At 37.0% G+C, this 20,703-nt stretch overlaps 2 protein-coding genes and 1 long non-coding RNA gene across 4 annotated transcripts in view; 1 reads left to right on the forward strand and 2 right to left on the reverse strand.

Moving 5' to 3' along the window:
* LOC309478915 overlaps positions 1–4,509 on the reverse strand; it is a 62,077-nt gene extending 57,568 nt beyond the window's left edge. Inside the window, exon 1 of the long non-coding RNA XR_014199128.1 lies at positions 3,476–4,509. This is a non-coding gene — a long non-coding RNA (uncharacterized lncRNA). The remainder of the gene's footprint in view (positions 1–3,475) is intronic.
* A 1,604-nt stretch (positions 4,510–6,113) lies between these two features.
* eef1akmt2 (EEF1A lysine methyltransferase 2) lies at positions 6,114–7,777 on the reverse strand. Its single transcript, XM_082142884.1, has 6 exons — positions 7,608–7,777; positions 7,249–7,314; positions 6,943–7,057; positions 6,697–6,804; positions 6,363–6,579; positions 6,114–6,282 (listed from the first exon to the last, which is right to left on the reverse strand). Exons 1-6 carry the CDS (start codon positions 7,706–7,708, stop codon positions 6,185–6,187), a joined length of 705 nt encoding a protein of 234 aa, XP_081999010.1. The 5' UTR covers positions 7,709–7,777; the 3' UTR covers positions 6,114–6,184.
* A 766-nt stretch (positions 7,778–8,543) lies between these two features.
* On the forward strand, positions 8,544–19,891 carry abraxas2 (abraxas 2, BRISC complex subunit). 2 transcript variants are annotated; one of them, XM_082142882.1, is made up of 9 exons: positions 8,544–8,690; positions 10,862–10,952; positions 11,694–11,730; positions 12,456–12,522; positions 12,665–12,855; positions 13,047–13,169; positions 14,770–14,854; positions 16,831–16,948; positions 17,032–19,891. In XM_082142882.1, the coding sequence occupies exons 1-9, from the start codon at positions 8,556–8,558 to the stop codon at positions 17,517–17,519; spliced, it is 1,335 nt and encodes a 444-aa protein (XP_081999008.1). In that variant the 5' UTR covers positions 8,544–8,555; the 3' UTR covers positions 17,520–19,891. The 2 variants fall into 2 exon arrangements, with proteins under 2 accessions (XP_081999008.1, XP_081999009.1); XM_082142883.1 differs by having other exon boundaries at positions 13,050–13,169.
* The last annotated feature ends 812 nt before the right edge of the window (positions 19,892–20,703 follow it).

The following is a 20,703-nucleotide window of genomic DNA, read 5'->3' on the forward strand; positions in this document are numbered from 1 at the left end:
ATATTTTAGTAATATGAATCAGTTATTTATTCCTAATATATTTAAAATGATTATAAAATTATAATAAAGATAAAACACAATTATATAATTACAATATATATATATATATATATATATATATATATATATATATATATATATATATATATATATATATATATATATATATATATATATATCAAAATCAAATACCTTTCTCTACCTTTCACAAAATTATTATTTTTTTGTAGGTGCCAAGGCTGCATGAAAAATAATATTAACCAATTATATCACAAGCCACTTTTGATGAACCAATCAAATCGGAAGCATAAAATAAAATTCCACCCTGCATTATTTGATCACATTAGAGTATCACATTAAAAAAGTTAAAGTTGATGTGTGTAATTTTGTTTTGCTTAAAATTCTTTGAATGTAAAAAACATTGCTTTGTTCTTAACCAATAGCGTGTGTTTGGGGCGGGGCTATCGATTTGGCCAACCAATGAAGGGAGTTCAGAAATTACACATTTAATTTGCCTTTAAATCTTTTTTGTGCAAAACATTCTTACAATTATTTAACACATTTTCTTCGGGTGTCCTATTTCAAAGCCAAATAAATTCTGAACAGGTAACACAGCTATGTACCCTAGCCTAGAGCAAAAGGCATAGAACTCAGAGCCAGCCTCTAATGTTGCAGTATTGATGTCCTCCATCTCAGAGGTGTCTGAGAAACACTATAATGAGGGTATAAAGGGGTGTTATGGGCTCACAGAGCAAACAGCAGGGCGTTTTGAGGTTTGTTACTGTAGACCCCAGGAGTTCTTCTCCACACTGGTGTCCACCATATGTGATTTATTGTTAATTAAACATCATTACAGATTAGGCTGGACCTGTTTTATGTAACCATGTGCTCAAAAGTTAATTAATCATCCTCCTCTATCAAAAGGTTAAATGTTATATGTAAATTCTTTTTAAATAAAAAAATAAAAAATTTTACATTTATAAGAATCATTGGTTTGATTGGAGACGATGGTGTCCGTGCCTGAGTCGTTGGTGTCCGTGCCGGAGTTGTTGGTGTACGTGCCGGAGACGGTGGTGTCCGTTCAGGAGATGGTGGTGTCTGTGGCGGAGACGGTGGTGTCCATGCCGGTGTCCGTGTCGGAGACGTTGGTGTCCGTGCCGGAGATGATGGTGTCCGTGCTGGAGACATTGGTGTTTGTGCCGGAGACGTTGGTGTCTGATCTGGAGACGTTGGTGTCCGTGCCGTTGGTGACGTTGGTGTCTGTGCCAGTGTCCATGCCGGAGACGGTGGTGTCCATGCTGGTGTCCGTGCCAGAGACAGTGCGTGGTGTCCTTTCCAGAGATGTTGGTGTCCGTGCCGGAGATGTTGGTGTCCGTGCCGGAGAAGGTGGTGTCCGTGCCGGAGACGTTGGTTTCCGTGCGGTAGACGTTGGTTTCCGTGCGGTAAATTAAATTTGGATACTGTTATAAGCATGAGCCCCGTCTGATTGGTCGTGGCGGAGGTGTTGCAACCATTTATAAAGATATTCTAAATGTTACCCAGAAAACGGGTTATAAGTTTATTTCATTTGAAGTACTTGTACTAAATGTTACGCTCTTAGATGTTAGAAAAACATCCCTATTATCTCTAGCCTTGGCTACCGTATATAGACCGCCAGGGCCTTACGCTGATTTCCTAAAAGAGTTTGCAGATTTTCTCTCAGACCTATTAGTCAATGTCGATAAAGCACTAATTGTTGGAGATTTTAACATACACGTAGATAATCCAAATGATGCGTTAGGAGCTGCGTTTATAGATTTATTAAATTCATTTGGGGTCAAGCAAAACGTCACCGGACCAACTCATCGTCTTAATCATACACTCGATTTAATTATATCACATGGAACCGATCCAACCGATATAGATATCATTCCACAAAGTGATGAAGTCACTGATCACTACATGGTAACTTGCATATTACGTACTGCTGTAATATGTCATGCGGCGTCGCGTTATCAACCAGGCAGAACAATCCTCCCATCCACCATAGATAATTTCTCAAATTGCTTATCTAATCTGTCTCAGCTGCTGCCTGAACCCAAACAAACAGATGAACTAGAAGAACTAACTAGCACTATGAGCACCATTCTCTCTAGAACATTGGATGTGGTTGCACCTATTAAATTAAAAAAGGTCAGAGAGAAAAATAAAGCACCATGGTACAACAATACTACGCATGTTCTAAAGAGAGAAACCTGTATTTTAGAGCGTAAATGGAAACAAACTAATTTAGAGGTCTTTAGAATCGCGTGGAAAGACAGTATGTCACGTTATAAAAAGGCCCTAAAAGCGGCCAGGGCTGAGCACCTCCGCAAACTAATAGAAAACAACCAAAACAATCCAAGGTTTTTATTTAACACCGTGGCTAGACTAACAAATAAACAGACGTCACCCGAACAAAATATCCCGTTACAGTTCAGTAGTAATGATTTCATGAACTTCTTCACTGAGAAAATAGAAAGCATCAGAACCACAATTGTAAACGTTCAATCTTCAATCGCGCCTTATAATTCAGCTTCAATTATCACCCCGCAAGAACATTTACAGTGCTTTGCAACTATAGAACAAAAAGAGTTAAATAAACTTATCACTTCATCTAAAACAACAACATGTTTATTAGATCCTATACCAACTAAACTACTGAAAGAAGTGTTACCTGTAGTGGAAGATCCTCTCCTCAATATTATTAACTCGTCTTTATCTTTAGGTCATGTTCCAAGAACATTTAAACTGGCAGTTATAAAACCTCTCATTAAGAAACCACAATTAGATCATAATAATCTAGCAAATTATAGACCCATTTCAAATCTTCCATTTATGTCTAAAATATTAGAAAAAGTGGTGTCCGCTCAACTGGGCTCTTTCTTGCAACAAAATGAGATCTATGAAAAGTTTCAGTCTGGATTCAGACCGCATCATAGCACTGAAACTGCGCTCGTTAAAATCACAAATGATTTACTTTTAGCTTCTGACCAAGGCTGTATCTCAATACTAGTTTTACTTGATCTTAGTGCTGCGTTCGATACTATAGATCATACATTACTCTTAGATCGACTACAAAATTATACTGGTGTTCAAGGACAAGCACTAAGCTGGTTCAAATCATACCTATCTGACCGCTACCATTTTGTCTATTTAAATGGAGAAAAATCGATCATAACTCCAGTAAACTATGGAGTGCCGCAGGGATCTGTATTAGGCCCTCTGTTATTTTCAATATATATGATGCCACTTGGAAATATTATAAGGAAACATGGAATTAGTTTCCATTATTATGCTGATGACACTCAAATATATATTTCATCACGGCCGGATGAAAACGCAAAATTTTCCAAATTGACAGAGTGTGTTAAAGATATAAAAGATTGGATGACCCGTAATTTTCTTTTATTAAATCCAGACAAGACAGAGGTAATACTTATCGGTTCAAAAAAACGCCCACAAAACCTCGCACAATACAACTTTAACATCATAGGATGTCCTGTTACTTTATCCTCTACAGTAAAAGACTTGGGTGTCATACTCGATTGCAACCTGTCTTTTGAAAATCATATTTCATATGTTACAAAAACAGCATTTTTCCACCTTAGAAACATTGCTAAGCTACGTAATATGCTATCAGTTTCTGATGCAGAAAAGTTAGTTCATGCATTCATGACCTCGAGACTGGATTACTGTAATGCTTTACTAGCTGGTTGTCCTGCATCCTCAATAAACAAGCTACAGTTAGTCCAAAATGCCGCCGCTAGAGTTCTTACTAGATCAAGAAAATATGATCATATAACACCGATTTTATCATCACTGCATTGGTTACCTATAAAGTTCCGTATTAATTACAAGGTATTGCTACTGACCTATAAAGCCCTAAACGGCTTAGCTCCAGTCTATTTAACGGATCTTCTATCGCCCTATAATCCATCGCGCTCTTTAAGATCACTAAATTCAAGGCTTTTGGTCATACCTAGGATATCCAGAACCACCAAAGGAGGGAGAGCATTCTCACATTTGGCTCCAAAACTCTGGAATAGTCTTCCTGATACTGTTCGTTGCTCAGACTCGCTCTCCCAGTTTAAAACTAGATTAAAGTCGCATCTCTTCAGCCAGGCATTCATATAATCCCACAGTTCAAACTACAATCCGGCCTCTAGCTCATAAATGCCAGAGGAGAACTGGCCCCCGACTGAGCCTGGGTTCTCCCAAGTTTTTTTTTTTTTTTTTCTCCATTAGGTCACCTGATGGAGTTTTAGGACACCATTAGGTCACTTGATGAAGTTTTTCGGTTCCTTGCCACTGTTGCCTTTGGCTTGCTCAGTTGGGGATATTTTGGGGATATTTAATTTAATTTTATCAATCAATAAATTCCTCTTGAAACAAACTTTGTTGTATTATTTTAATTTAATACTGTGAAGCTGCTTTGATACAATCTGTATTGTGAAAAGCGCTATACAAATAAACTTGACTTGACTTGACTTGACTACTGCGGTGTCCGTGCCGGAGACATTGGTGTCCGTGCCAGAGACGTTAGTGGACGTTAGTGTCCGTGCTGGAGTCCGTACAGGAGACGATGGTGTCCGTGCTGGAGACGTTGGTGTCCGTGCCGGAATCGTTGGTGTCCGTTCCGGAGACGTTGGTGTCCGTGCCGGAGACGGTTGTGTCCGTGGCGGAGACGTTGGTGTCCTTGGCGGAGGCGTTGGTGTCCGTTCCGGAGACGCTGGTGTCCGTGCCGGAGACGTTGATGTCAGTGCCGTTGGTGACATTGGTGTCCGTGCCAGAGACGTTGATGACCGTGCCGTTGGTGACATTGGTGTCCGTTCCGGAGACGGTGGTGTCCGTGCCAGAGTTGTTGGTGTCCGTTCCAGAGACAGTGGTGTCCGTGCCGGGGACCTTGGTGTCCTTTCCGGAGACGGTGGTGTCCGCGCCGGTGTCCATGCCAGAGATGGTGGTGTCCCTGCCAGTGACGGTGGTGTCTCTCAGTCTTTATTCACCTTTTTCTCATAGAATTTTAAAAAGTATGGAATAGAATAGCATAGTTCTAATAGGGGCACATTGTAATAGTGTAACAACATGCCCCACCTGCACAACTGGGATGTAAACCCTGCTAGTGTCTTCTTGCTAGTTAGCGAAGCATTAAAGAACTATAGCAACTGTTAAATAAAATATTGGAGATTAAAATAATATCAGATTTGTCTAATTTATAATAAACACTAAAAATAGAGATGAAAAATTAAACATAAGTAAGACATTTACTTTTGCTATGGTTAGATAAATGTTCAGTGATATCAGTGATAAGATTTCAGAATTTTGGCGCAATTTGCAAATACACTGTTTCGTCAGGCTAGCATGTGTGGAAGTATTTAAAACAAGGGTGTTACAACTAGCCCTGCGTTAGTTGTGCCACGCTCTCCCCTATCCCTGGGGGTACGTGAACACAATGCTGAGTTTAGCGTTCATTTAATTCTACCCCACCTTAAAATAACATTAAAACTGAGCATGTATTTCTAGCAGGTAAAATGCTGTAAATACATGACATCCGATCAAATTAGTCAAAATTCCGATCTAAAAAGTCAAAACTGACTGCATTCACTCAATAATGCTGCCTTGGAAAATCGCGCTATAGCCTACTGCCGTTCTTGACCATGTAGCCTACCTTGTAAAATTGGGGATTTAGCACTACTAGCATGAAGAACAAATACAGACACAGACTGTGCATAGAGAACATCCCAATCGAGTGAAGGGATTTGTGGAAACTGTGGTTCCTAATTATTGTGATCCAACATTTGCCTTACATTTCAGACTGAAAACACATCTATTTAGCCTCACATTCTACTGACTAATTATGTGCACCCCATTTAATTATCTTTTTTATCTCCTGCTTATCAATTCCATTCAATTATTTCATTTCTGGTTCTTACTTTTTTAATAACTTGTATTGTCTTTCTCATTTGTATGTAAAGCACTTAATTACCATTGTGTATGAAATTTTGGTATATAAATAAACTTGCCTTGCAATGAAGGTAGCAGGTAAATAAAAATGTTATTGATTTGTATTATCTTCATAGTAAGTAAAACAAACGTTTTCCAAAAAGAGTTTATTATACAATTACATTAATGATATTACAATGCAAAACATTTAAAAACTTGAAAATCAGTCAGTCTGTTTAAATACCAAAGCTGTCACAGTGTTACCCGTCACACCACCAAACTGGAAACGAGGGGTGGGCAGCTCACGTACCAACTCAAAACCTGCAAGAAACCACTATCTTATAATCATTACAGTATTTGAAACAATGTTAGTTTAAAGAAATGTGCTTTAGCTCAGGTACCAGGGTTGAAGATCTGCAGAAGCTGCTCTTTGGTCCAGTTGCAGGAGGTGATGATGAAGAAGCCGCCTGGTTGCATAACAGTTCTTAAAGAGGTCACATAGTGCTTTTTTGCCTCCTCTCTGTCCTCTGGGCTCAAACTAATGGCATCAAATGTGCCTTTATCAATACATACATCAAAGCCCTTCAATTCTGTGCTGGGATTCAAGAAATCCTCCACCTGAAGTCACATGTAAAACACACAAACAGAAATCCTTCTTCATTATGTGTTCTGTTGAGCAATGAATTTATTCATTTACTTAATTTATGTATGCTAAAAACAAATCATTTCCACTACCTGAATTTTAACATTTCTGAAGCCTTCCTCTTCCAGAATATTTATGGAAAGCTCTACAGCAGCCTTGGAATAGTCAATTCCAGTAAGGTTTGAAAAGCCATGGTTGGCCTTAAGGGATAATTCATGTGATTATTATCATTTATAGTTATTGACATTTTTGTGATTTCAAAATGTATTTCAATTAATAGAGTGATTAAAAATACAGTACATTACTAAATGCAGATATCTATTGAACTTTTGACTTGCCAGTTCAAGAAGGAACATCCCGTTTCCAGTCCCGATGTCAAGTATGGCAGCATTTTCAGATACATGTTGTGCTTCTATCCATCTGATCACTCTGTCCACGCTTTCCTCACCAAACCTAAAGGTTCAGCATGGGGCATAGAAATTAGTTTTTATATTGCCCTAAATTACAGAACATAACTAATACACCAGAAGATGGTGCTGGTTTATATTCATATCATATCCTGCAAGAACAGACTTAACTTGAAGGAAAAATCAATATGGAAGGGCATTCATAAACAAGCATGTAACACAAAACATCATAATTACCATATTTCTCCCACATCTCCAATATCTTTGTAAGTCTGCAGCTCTCTTTTATAAGCCTCATCCCAGCTTCAAGAAAAACAGGAGAAAAGCCAGATGATAAAAAATAATAATAAATCACTTAATCACCAATAAAAGTCCGATTTCATTCAAAGGAATCACTCAAAGCAATCCTGTTTTGTTTTTATTTAACATATACAGGTGAGGTGTAACATTTCACTTGCAGCAGTTGTTGGAAAAATACAATATTCATGTGTGGTGTCATAGAGGTAAACACATAAATGTAACCTATGTGCTGGTCTTCTCCTCACAATATGAGATCGAATAGTACCAGGACGAAGTAATCAAGCAAAATCTCTTACTACTCCTTTGTTCCGAGTTTTGAAGGAGCAAAGTCTTCTGATTCTGTACACTGCACCAGACTGTCTTCTGCCCCATGTGTGCTGCTCACTGACGATTCCATCCTGACGTCCCGTGTCTCAGCAGCATCCGGTGACGTAATACAGAACGAGACAATCAACGTGACATTACAAAATAAAGGTTGAAAGTTTAACAATAAAAATTGAATGCAAAGCGATACAAATTTGACATGGATATAAGTTTAAAATATAAACATAAAATAATAATCAAGGGTCTCAAAAGAAAATATATAAATTAAATATTAAAATAAAAACATCACACAGTTGACAAATTGTGCACTTTGCAATAGTATATATATGAAGTTTAGCATTTTGAACAAGAATATGTTATAATAGAGACAGATGGAAGATAAATAAAGTATTATTGTTTTGGTGGTTCCATTAATAATTATGCTTTTTACATCAAACAAGCAGATACATTTTATTTTTAACGTTTTATTTATAACGTTTTAAGAAGTGTAAGTAAATACTATGCTTTACATACCAAGTAAGTATATGAATGTATGTTTAATAACGTTTTATTAATAAAAGTTTAAGAATTTTAAGGTAAATATTGTGTTGCAATCAGATAAATGTATTTTATGTATAACATTTTATTTATATATTTTATTTATAACGTTTTCAAAATTCATTCAGTCAAATATAAAAAGTCTGTTACATTTTTAGGGTCAGTATTAAGATATTTAACCCATTTTTATTGCAATTTTTACAAACTGAGGATACAATACAAACAATCTTTCAAACAAAAAACATATAATGGCTCAGTAGTTAACCAGATAAATTATATAAAGAAGCCATATTAACCTATTAAGAAATGTTTCCTTAGAAATGTAAGAGAAAGAAAATAAACAAATATATGATAATTTACCCCAACAGAAGGTTTGTTTATTCATGGTCAGGCTGATGTACAGTGCGTGCGCAAAGGATTGTGGGCTCGGCGCGTATGTTTCCATCATGGCGGCGTCAATTTCGGGATACACTTTTAGTTCTGTGTGTTATCACAGTGCCAACAGCAATTCTGACCATGTAAGTACTATGCCACCTGACTTTGAGGCTAAATGTTTAAGTGCATGATCGCATAGCGAAACAACGAACAGTTTATTCCATCAAATCAGAATTAATTCATTTCCCGGTGTCATCTTCCTGGTGTGGCTACAGAATGGCCGTGTATCAAAACCTGGTGAGCTGTCTATCTAGACAGCGTTCGTTAGCATCACGGGTGCATTTGAACATTCACAATTTCGAGTCTTCGGCATTTTTGTAGTATTTCATATCTGCGGCATTTTAGATATCATGAGTCTAATACAGCTGACTCAGACCGCGCCTTTAATGGTCAACAAAATGCGGTCTAGGTAGGTAGCTTACTATGTTTTGAGACGCAGTCAGGGTGACAGCTAGCAAACCCACAAGCCGACGGATTTTACAAGCTTGTCAGAAAGTGGCATTGCCGTTTATTTAGTTTATCATCGCTCACTTTCATAAATGTACACTGCCTGATAGCGTTCAGTGAATTCAATCTCGTCTAGTTAGTGTTATAGACATCAGTACGTCTAAAATAGTCACATTAGCTGACCGGCTAACTTGTTTGTCAGCAACAACTGTCAAATGCAAACTTGAATGTCTAACAGACATATTGAATGAAGTATTTACACATGATAATGACCATTTGTATAGCCTTTTTGCTCTGTGTCATTCTCTCTTAGCATTAGGAAGTAGGTGATCTGTCATTGACCCTGCAGGCTTCGCATAGTTGTTTTGAGCTGGTTAGTCAGGTGTTCTGCTTAACCTGTTTTCAACCTGTCAAAGATATTACGTTTTTTGTCGTTTTTACTTACTGAATATCTAAATGCCAACCAATTCAGTTGAACGTGTTTATGGGATGGACTGTCAACATCTAGCCTATAATATTTAAATATGGGCTTTTGAGACTAAAACACCTTCATGACCTAATTTTATTTTAATTGGAAAACATAATCAGCAATTTCAGTGTGATCTAGTTTCTTAAACTGAACACGTAAACAGCCGGTGAAGTGCCTGGAGAACAGTGTTTCTGTTGTTCTCTCGTTGCAGCAGTGACATTTCTCTTTATACAAACCATTTAAAAAAATATATTTACTGCATGAATTCAGGTCACATTCGACTAACATGTACACTTTGGTATATCATGAGCAATAGAGGCGCAAATTTCATGTTTGTTTTTTTAAACATGTCAAATGTCTGTATCCTCCTTTAAATGGCATTTGGCCTGTTACTGTATAAGGGAAAAAAAATCTAACATTTTTTATTATTATTAACAATATTATTATTATTATTGTTATTAGTTTTTCAATAACTGCCTAACAAAATCGTTGTCTTCTTAACTGAATACGTGATGTTTACTAACCTCTAACCACTCTTCTAACTGTATATTCGTGCCATTACTTTGACACACTCTTCTCTGACTGATCACAGAATATTTCATAATTGTTACATTGAAACAAGCATTTTATGTAAAGCTGCTTTGAAACAATATGTATTGTGAAATGCGCTATACAAATAAACTTGAATTGAACTGAACCCAGGTAGCCCAGACTGAGTGACAGCATAATTTGTATGCTTATTGCTAGGAAATCGCTAAATCAAACAAGGGATTTTGACTATATGTAGTAATAGGGCTGTCATAAAAAATAATGATAGTAATGAATACTTAATTTTTAAACAAAATATGTTTGTGGAAGGTGCCTATTCAGTTATGTCAATATTAACATTTTATCTTAAAGTTGTAATGAAACGAAGGTTGCAATAGACTTGACTTCTCTTTTGTGATGTTTATATTTGAGTTAAATGTCTTCTTGAACAAGAAAAAAATCCAAGAATTGATTGGATTGTTAGATGGTTGTGGTTTGCTATTGCTGTGATGTCATGTGAGTGAACGGTTGGCACGCCCTCACGCCAGTAAACGCATCATCAGAGAAGAGAAAAGATGTCTCTGCGAGAGGAAGGGAAAGTGATTTTTTAAATAAAGATCAAGAGGGCACCTGTATTTAAAAAAAAATAATAATGATGTGCACAGGTAAATCATTTATAATAAATACTACAATATTGTATATAAAAAAAAGAGTTGTCAATTTTGATTTCATGGTGACTTTAACTACACTATTTTTGCCATTAAATTGCCATTTTAATGGTACAGCAAAATTGTTTATTGACTCTTTTAGGAAGGCTTCCTGTTGGGAGAAGTGAGACAAGAGGAAACTTTAAGCATCAGCGACTCACACATCGGTAGTTCAGAATTCCTCAGTGTAATAGGTAAAACCATGTTTGATTCTTTTTTTTCATGACCATTTTAGTAACTCATCATTCAAAACATGATGCATCTCATCTCTGAAATCCCCAGTTGACCCCAGTCTCAGATCCCAGACATAACATGTTTCGAAGTGAGGACGTGATTACCTCCCTGTGCGAGCAGCTATGAGCTATCAGTTCAAGATATGCCTGATGTAATCTGTTCATTCTAAACCATCCAAAGTACTGTAGCAAACTGCCCTGGTTGTCAATAACCTGATAAGCCACTCAACTTTTGACTGGATTTGTGTTTTTTAAAGTTTGTGTCAGCCTGTATTTCTGAGTAAAGTCTTAAGTCCTGAGAGATGAAGCTTGAAACATCATAGACCTTTTATTTTTTTGCTCCAAAATACTGGAAATAGCTCCTCTCCAACATTAAGAGATCTTGTTTCTGAGTTTGGCGCTGCTCCCAGACCCCTTCAGCTCTGATCACTTTACAAAGAATTTCACAAAGGGTCCACAACATTAAAAGTGGGCCCGGATAGTATCTTATATTTGCAGTAAGAAGTCATTATGAAGGTCATGTTGTCCTCTAGACTCTATTCATGATTGCATACTGCCTGCATATTTTTCTTTGTCCATTCCAAGGTTAATGTTGTCTGTATGCATATGAATATTTAAATTTAGACCTTTTGAACATTCACAGCATGATTATTTTACTCAGATGTTGATATAATTAATCACTTGCGTTTACTTGCCTTTCAGAGGTCCATAATCATGAACCTTGTGCACAACTGTTTAGGTAAGAACGTCCTGCATCAGTACTTGGATTTAGTAGATGCGTTCTTAAATATTTAGTATGTCATAAAAATATACACTACCATTTAAAAGTTTGGGGCCGGTACAATTTTTTAAAATGTTTTTGAAATAAGTATAATATGTTCACCAAGGCCACATTTATTTGAACAAAAATAATATAGCAGTAATATTGTGAAATATTATTACAATTTAACTATTTTCTATATTAATATATTTTAAAATGTAATTTATTCCTGTGATCAAAGCTGATTTGTCAGTATCATTACTCCAGTCTTCAGTGTCACATGACCCTTCAGAAATCATTCTAATATGCGGATTTGATGCTCAAGAAACGTTTCTTATTATTATGTAATATAATGTTGAAAACAGTTTGTGCTGCGTAATATTTTGATGGAAACCATGCTAAAAATAAAATCTGGATTCTTTGATGAATAGAAAGTTCAAAAGAACAACTTTTATTTTAAATAAAAAATGTTGTGTAACATTTTAAATGTATTTACTGTCACTTTTTGCTAAAAGTATTAATTTCTTCTAAAAAATCTTCTAAAATTGTACTGCCCCAAACTTTTGAATGTTATAAGAGACATACATTTTCTTTCTTTCTTTCTTTCTTTCTTTCTTTCTTTCTTTCTTTCTTTCTTTCTTTCTTTCTTTCTTTCTTTCTTTCTTTCTCTCAAATCAAACTTACAGTTGTTTTGCATATTGCAGCTTTTATGACTATGCAGGTAACGTCAATGAAGAAAATCTCAACAGAATCCTCAAGGATAGAAGAAAAGTAAGCAGTTGCCATGAAATATGCATAAAAATGTGCGAGAGAAAAATACGTTATCAACTGGTACCTTGACAGGTTCTATGTCCTGCATTGTGCCTCTTTTAATTCAGCCGACCCACTTCACAATGTTTCTTTTCCTGTGCAGAATGTTATCGGCTGGTACCGGTTTCGAAGGAACACCCAACAGCAGATGTCATTCAGGGAGCAGGTGATCCATAAGCAGTTGACCAATATACTTGGCATCCCAGATCTGGTCTTCCTCCTCTTCAGCTTCATCTCCACAGCCAATAGTTCCACTCATGCTTTGGAGTATGTGCTCTTCAGGCCCAACAGAAAGTATGTACAAGCTGTTTAATACAAAGCTATGGAGTGGGGTAAAAAAAAAAAAAAAGACAAAATCATGATTAATTTGAACTGTTTTAGACGTTTCTCTTTTATTGTTATTGCATAATACCTTGCATAATGTTTACAATGGCGCTGTGTAGCTGATATGTGTGTTTCTGTTGTAATTTTGCTATTTCTCCCAGCAGATATAATCAGAAGATATCTCTAAGCATCCCAAACCTGGGCAACACCAGTCAACAGGAATATAAAGTCTCATCTGTGCCGAACACCTCCAAGAACTACGCCAGTGTCATTAAAGAACATGGGTGAGGCACCCTGACTGCAATGTTCAATATTATTTTAGCCATGTCACGGAATGTAGCTATAGAAAATTATTGCGTTATTTTGTTTTATTCACTACTGTTCAAAAGTAAAAAAAAAAAAATACGGTGAAGACAGTAATATCATGAAATATTATTACAATTTAAAATGAACTGTGTTCTATTTTAATATAATTTCAAATGTAATTTATTTCTGTGATGGTAAAGCTGAATTTTGAGCATCATTACTCCATCCTTCAGTGTCACATGACCCTTCAGAAATCATTCTAATATGCTGATTTGATGCTCAAGGAAAAATGTATTATTATTGTCAATGATGAAAAGAGTTGTGCTGCATAATATTTTTGTGGAAATTGTGGTAAATTTTTTTCAGGATTCTTCATATTTGATTAATAGAAAGTTCAAAATAACTGCATTTATTTGAAATATAAATCTTTTGTAACTTTTGATCAGCTTTTGATCAACCAAAAATATTTGAACTGTATTTTTAAAGCTGCAGTCCGTAACGTTTTTGGGTTAAAAATTATCCAAAATAATTTTTTTAGCAAGTACATAACCAGCCAGTGTTCAAAACTTTCTTCTTGCCTTAGCTCGATTCAAAACAGTAAGCTTGTAATAATGTTTTTAATTCCAGTGGTACTGGTGAATTTCCACGGGAAATTCGAGCATGTCATTACGTCACATCTGTACACATAAAGAAGGTGTCTCGGCTAGTAGGCTATGTTGCGTGTGAGGATGTTGGAGGTGGAGATTTATAGCCTTTTCACACAGCACTTGATATAATTAAACTTATCAATTTGATGGCGGATCCAGAAAGGTTCAAACGACAATCACCAGTGACAACTGAAGATTCACCCGATATAGAATGCAAAAGACTTCAGAGTAGCTGCAGAAAAAAAGAGACTGCAACCGGGCTCATGCTAAAACAAGGATAAATATTGGAAGGGCATTAAATGTAGTCACGCAATGCTGATAACATTAACAATTTGAGAACAAACCGTGCTGATTTGCGATTGTTAGATTTAATCAGCGCGATTTACTGCAATGCTTTTTTTCCCTTAGTTGGTCAGAACAAAAGTGGATGTTACTTACTTGTTCAGATGACATTTTCTGGTGAAAATTCTTATGTTGGTCATACTTCCAAAAAGTAGAATCTGTGATTCCGAATGACAGGATCCACACCGGCGCGGTGACTGACAAACGCACACTCTCCTCAAACCATTGGATTCATCCGCGCTGTGCCGTCGCCGTGTGTAAAGTTGATAATTCCGTGAATAACTGCAATTGCAGATTTCGAACAGAGATGGCGACAAAGAGGAAAAACTACGGACTGCAGCTTTAACTGAAAAAGTAGTGAAAGACCAACACTAGTGCATAGAGATCTGGCTAGCAAATAAGACATTCTCAAATTTGCTGACATTAAATGATTTTGACATTTTGCTGATTTGTTTATATACCTGTCTTTGAGGTCATATATTTGCATAGATTTTTAATGCAAACTACTCAACCTAAAACTTGCCACTTTTGCTGCAGTAAATACTTGAATGTGATCGCTAATTTTTTTTAAAATTATTATTATTTATAGGACTGACTTCTTTGATAAGGATGGAGTGATGAAAGACATTCGAGCTATTTTTCAGGTGTACAGTGCCCTTCAAGACAGAGTGCAGGTGAGTTACATCATTATACTGCTTCTTAACTTTAAGCTCAATCCAGGAGATGCTGGTTAACATACAGGCTAGTGGTATTACAAAGTTACTAGTCATTTTTACTGGCCACAATTTTGTCGTTGGGAAATAACGTTAGGGCTGGGATGATACTCTTAGCTCACAAGACGATAAACGATACTGGGTTGATTGTTGTACTTTACAGCATGACCCTTGTTTAATATTGGTCAAACAACATTCAATTCAAATGTCCACTTAATCTTTAATATTTGGCCACTTTTTTACAATAGAAATGCTACAACCACTGTAACTTCTTGAACAAGAACATGTGGACATCAAATCTCATGCAAACTCAGATCAAGGGTTTAAACTTTTATCTTGAAATCGTGATGAACAACTGTTCACATGTTTCGAAACATATTGATGTATTATCCTGTTAGATAGATAGATTGATTCATAAATGATAGGCATAGATTCAAAAATGATGAATGCGTTAATGCGTTCCTAAATGCATGTTATTAGAAGCCCAAACATGCATGCAGAGACTGAGACAAAAAACATGTAATCTGAATTAAATTAATGCATCTAATTTTAATTAAATTAATAATTAAAGTGTTGTGCTTCACTCTGAAACCCACAGTGCATATATTTATTTAATTGTATATAAAATTCAACCCACCACTGTTGTAATCCACCCGTATTTGTCAAGTTGGCAGGTGTTAAAGGGCACCTATTATGCCCCTTTTCACAAGATGTAAAATAAGTCTCTGATGTCCCCAGAGTGTGTATGTGAAGTTTTAGTTCAAAATACCCAACAGATCATTTTTTACAGCATGTTTAAATTGTCACTTTTTGGGGCTCAGAAAAACGCACCGTTTTATAGTGTATCCCTTTAAATGCAAATCAGCTGCTGCTACCGGCCCAGGGGGCGGAGCCTCACAAGCTCACGCTCAGTGGCAGGACAATCCCATCTCACGGAATGATAATATCAAAACAGAAACTCTCATTTCATTTTGCGTTCATTTCGACCCGGAGTCAGACAATAATGCCTACAGAGGAAATAGAACAGGTATAGTTTAGTTTAATTACGGTTATAACTTATTTTTCATCTTGCTTTTATCCACTATTACTATAAGCTTGTTGTAGCGGACCGCGTCCGAATGATGGCCAAAAATATACTGATGAGTTCAATGAAGTTTATTGTACATCACACAAAATATGAAGTGTTAGTTTTACTTCAGAAAATCACTGTAAGAGCTGAATAAACACAGTATAAGAAGTCTTATCCATAAACTCTCTCTCTCTCCCTTTCATTATCATCAACATACACAGCGAATTACACAAAACACTCCTTACAACTAACAGTAAACAAATATATACACACCTTTTCAGGGGGTGATTAATAAACTGGTAAACCTTATATCCGTAAAACGACTCGATGAGCTGTCATAAAGTGCGCGCTCTCACTTTCATTTCTGCCGTGATCAGTAACGTTAGGACTATCCCTGCGGAGACCGTAAGCTGGATCACACGGAGTAAATGAAGACTGCTATGTTCATTCTTACATCCAATAACAAAACACCTCAATCGCTTAGGAGACATTCTTGTCTACAGCTGCTCTGGCATCGAAACAATGGCGGACTCTGTACAGCTCACTCACTCAGGGCGGATCTATGCTACAACTGCAGTCCGTCAACAGTCGTGGGCGGGGCTTGTGCAAATATACGTCACATTGCCCCGAATCTGAGAACGGCTTGTTCTGAGACAGTGCTTATGATTTATGGGGATATAAAAAAAAGCACTGGGTGGATTTTTATCATTATAGGGTTGGTGTGGATTTTGCATAATAGGTGCCGTTTAAATGTCAAACCTTGATAATAATATTTAAATGTTTTAAATAAATAAAGTAAAAAATACTTGTATAATATTTAGCATAATGCTGAGGATGTGCTATCTATCAATTTCCTGTCATCCCGCAGGCGGTGTGCTGTGAAGTGGATCAAAGTGAACGAGTGAGGGAGAAAATCCAAGAAGAAGTGAACAAACTCAAAGAGGAAATCGCTCTCAGGAAACGCAACAGCGCTGAGGAAGAGAGAAGTATGTGCTGATGACTGCGAATTTGCAAAAAAAAGGAAACAATTTCTGTTAATATCTTTTTAATATCTCTATTTTCTTAACAGGACTCCAAGAGGCAGCCGCTGTCACGCTTCCCGATAACTCTGCGCTTCCCGATAACTCTGCCCTCCCCGATAACTCTGCCCTTCCCGACTCCTCACACTCTTCGCTGACTCGAGTCGTGCTCTCAGGTCCCTCGGTGGAGCCCAGTTTAGAGAGAGCCGTGAACTCGTCATCTCCTCCGATCTACAGCACCACACTGCCTCCAGATTCACCAAGCGCTATACTGCTACCACGGCCCCAAGCCGTGGGCTCACCCGGCCACCCGTCTCCCAGTGTGGGCCTGGGCAACGGAGACGGCTCAAGCTCAGATTCCCTGAATCGCCAGGCCACCGGCCAGGAGGATGAGGATGACGACGATGAGGACAGTAGCGAGTACGAAAATTTAGTTAGCGAGCAATTGCAGCCACCTTCCTTATCGGAAGCTGTTACATTAGGACGACCGGCTACCCTGTGGCCCGACGGAGACGCCCACAGCCCTCCGGGCTCATAGTGATTGAGCAAACCACTGGGGACATTGACAAACGAACAGAACTATTCGTGATTGTGAGGCTGGTGGTGTTCAGAACACAAACAAGCACTTGCCTTTTGTGAGTTATGACAATGCTGTCCTGTTGTACACATTTAACAGCTCTGTGCAGGGGACGTCATTGGGTTGTGACGGACTCCGAAGTGGCGATGGAATGATGTCCCCATCTATGTGGACCGACGGACCCCCTTTTTCTCCGTTTCACGCTCTTTTTTTGGGTGGAGAGGTGCATCCTGCTTATCTCGGCGTCTGCTACTCACTGGAGTCATTCGGTTCTTGCACCATTTACCTCTTGCACTGTTTTGCCTTCATTTGATCTGCGTTTGAATAGATTAGCAAAGGGAAAGATGTCTTTTTTTTGCGGCCTTTAAACACATCTCTGTATAAGCTTAAACCATGACTTGTTCATTGTCTCGCTTCATAAATCTGAATGGACAAAAAAAAAGAAAAGGAGAAAAAAAAAACGCAGTTATAATACGTGCTCAGGACTGCAGCTGCCTGACGCTTGAACAGTTATTGTTCTAGAAAAGTTATTTTATTTTTGTTTTTATTAGTTATATTTGATTTGATTGAGTAATATAATGGCCTATTCATGAAAAAAAAAAAAAACTATAATTTTTGGTCAATGATTATATAAGTTACTTTGATAAGGGGTGCTTCTTGTATATTTTATGGCGTACTGTAGATCATTACTAATTTCATTGGCTTAAATCAAACACGTTTTTGTCCTGATGAATGAACCGATGATTATATCATTTTTTTGCTCCAACTGCTTTAACTGAATTTACCGGTCGTGCGGTTTGATGGAGCCAATCAGAAACTGGAAGGGTCAAGGTTCAAAATGCAGCATCATCGATCTCAGGATTCTTTTACAGTACCTGGACCGTTGCTTTCTCTCATCATCTTGTCCACATGCCTTTGTTCATTAGTTGAGAAGATCTGATCGATTTACTTAAAGCAGTGCAGCGGTGGATCAGTTTAGTACTCTATGATGATGTGAAATAAAGATTTCAGCCATATGCAGCAGAGCTTAAAGGGTAGAAGCACAGTCTTGTCATCTGTTAGAGGATGTTTACTGTCTGATCAAACCAAAATGGCTTTTCCCCTCTAAAGTTTGTATGTGTGTGAGTCTCAGAAAAACATGTCTGGGTCACTTTACCATTAATCATTAAATAATAATAATTTACCATTAAATAATATTATTTAAATCGTATATTAAGTAAAATATTGCTATTAACATTTATATATATATACTTTTTTACTTTTACGTTTCTCTCTTGGATGTTTTTGTTCTTAAAGGTGATTATCATTTTTCATTCTCATAATACAGAAATGTTTTAAACTAGCGTTTATCGTGATGTATAAATACATGACCATTTAGTTTTAATAACAATTTCTTTTTCTTTTCTTTTTTTAATAAAGTAATGAGATATGAGATTTGGGGAGAAAACGTGAAAATCTAATTGGTACAAAAACATACTCTCTATTGTTTTATATTCATATATTTGTGAAATGTGACTAGGACATGTTCTTGTGAGATTCACCCATGTAGTGCATATTGCAAACAATTTGGGCAAATTAATCCGAGTGATGAGCTGTTGGACTTTTTCACCCAAAGAATCCAAAACTCTTTATTTCTTTGTTTTATCTCAGGATCTGACGCTCTGACATTTATTTTGGCAGAGGCTGAAAACATCTCACTTTTCATTCAGTACATTTCTCCAGTTCTGTGTAGGACAAAAAAACTAACAAATGTTTGTTCCCTGGCATGAGTGTGAATGAGAGTATACTGACAGAGATGTTTTAGTCAGCTGTATCATGTTGCATTGACTGTCTGCTTTAAATGTTTTTGCCTTTGGCATTGATCTTTATGTGTAAGGCCAAAAAAGACACCACCATAGTTTTCGGCACAAATCTGAAAGTGTTAAAGTGAACAATTGCACTGATGTGGAGAAATGCCACATTTAAATTTGATATGGGCTTGTTTGGCCAGCTGGCAGCCGGTCCCTCAGAGCTTTAAAAATGTGATTTTATCATACTAACATGTTCCTTAGAAAGTTTCGAATGAACATAAATGCCACTTAAGGACAAAATATAAAAATATATATATACACATATACACAGTCTGATTTTTTTTTTCAACAAATATTTACTATTTATGATTAATCAGAGTCAATTCACAGTGATCTCTTCTGAACATCTCAAGACAAGTAATTAAGTGTCAATCGTGCTGCCACTATTGCCTTTGTTTTGCCCTCTTCTTACAGAAGCTTTCAAATCTGATAACGAAATAAATCAAAATGTGGCAGTGTGCCATTTTAATGGGGAAATAGCAATGATGTGATTGTCATTTTTATTGTCATTTTAGCCAGCTGGACGTCAGACATGACTCTTTCCTTATGATCGAGCGTGACTAACATTGTTCCCATCAGAATTCAAATGAAGTCTCTCGTTGCTGTCAACTGTCTGGTTAACAACATTCTTTAAAGTATATATTTTTTTGTTCAACAGAAGAAAGAAACTCATACAGGTTTGGAACAACATGAGGGCGAGTAAATGACGACAAAATCTCCCTTTCCCTGTATGTGGCCATTTCAAATTCTCACCTTTGATGGCACAAGCTTTCAGCCACACTAGGACTCCAGAGAAAAGCCAGGTGGAACATTGACTTCCATTCAAAGAAATGTCTAAAATTGATCATATAGGCTCAATTTTGTGCTTGTGGCTAGTTGTGTTAGCATATTCGTTACAAAACATGAACACATATGTTCTGTTCATATGTAACTTCTGCCTAATAATGTAAACAAATCAAATAAAGTGCAGTGGCTAGCCTAGCGCAGACTGTTGGGTTGAGTAGTGTAGTTCATAACCTCACCTGAAGGTGGCGTTCCTCATTCACAGGTCTGCAGCGGCGCTCACTGACAAATGTGTCTAAACCAAAGCAACACTGCAGGCAGGGTTGCCAATTACGAGTTTCTACTTTTTAACTTTTCACCCCACGTATTGCATTTGCATACATTAAATTTGACTGAAATGCTTGTGTTTAGATATTGTTCCCAATTTATATTCTTCCAATGGTATAACTGTACTAGATGACTGATGACGAGCTTGTGTGCACAAAAGTATGACAGACCAAGAAGGAGAAGAG

The sequence above is a fragment of the Leuciscus leuciscus genome (genome assembly GCF_965113295.1).
Source record: "Leuciscus leuciscus genome assembly, chromosome: 17".
Lineage (NCBI taxonomy): Eukaryota > Metazoa > Chordata > Actinopteri > Cypriniformes > Leuciscidae > Leuciscus > Leuciscus leuciscus.

Coding starts and splice junctions, on each gene's coding strand:
- eef1akmt2 (XM_082142884.1), bottom strand. CDS start 7,708: ATGGAATCGTCAGTGAGCAGCACACATGGGGCAGAAGACAGTCTGGTG. Junction 7,315..7,607: donor AAACTCGGAACAAAGGAGTA/GTAAGAGATTTT, acceptor TTTTTCTTGAAG/CTGGGATGAGGCTTATAAAA. Junction 7,058..7,248: donor GGAGATGTGGGAGAAATATG/GTAATTATGATG, acceptor CTGAACCTTTAG/GTTTGGTGAGGAAAGCGTGG.
- abraxas2 (XM_082142882.1), top strand. CDS start 8,556: ATGGTCAGGCTGATGTACAGTGCGTGCGCAAAGGATTGTGGGCTCGGC. Junction 12,856..13,046: donor CTCTTCAGGCCCAACAGAAA/GTATGTACAAGC, acceptor TATTTCTCCCAG/CAGATATAATCAGAAGATAT. Junction 13,170..14,769: donor AGTGTCATTAAAGAACATGG/GTGAGGCACCCT, acceptor TATTATTTATAG/GACTGACTTCTTTGATAAGG.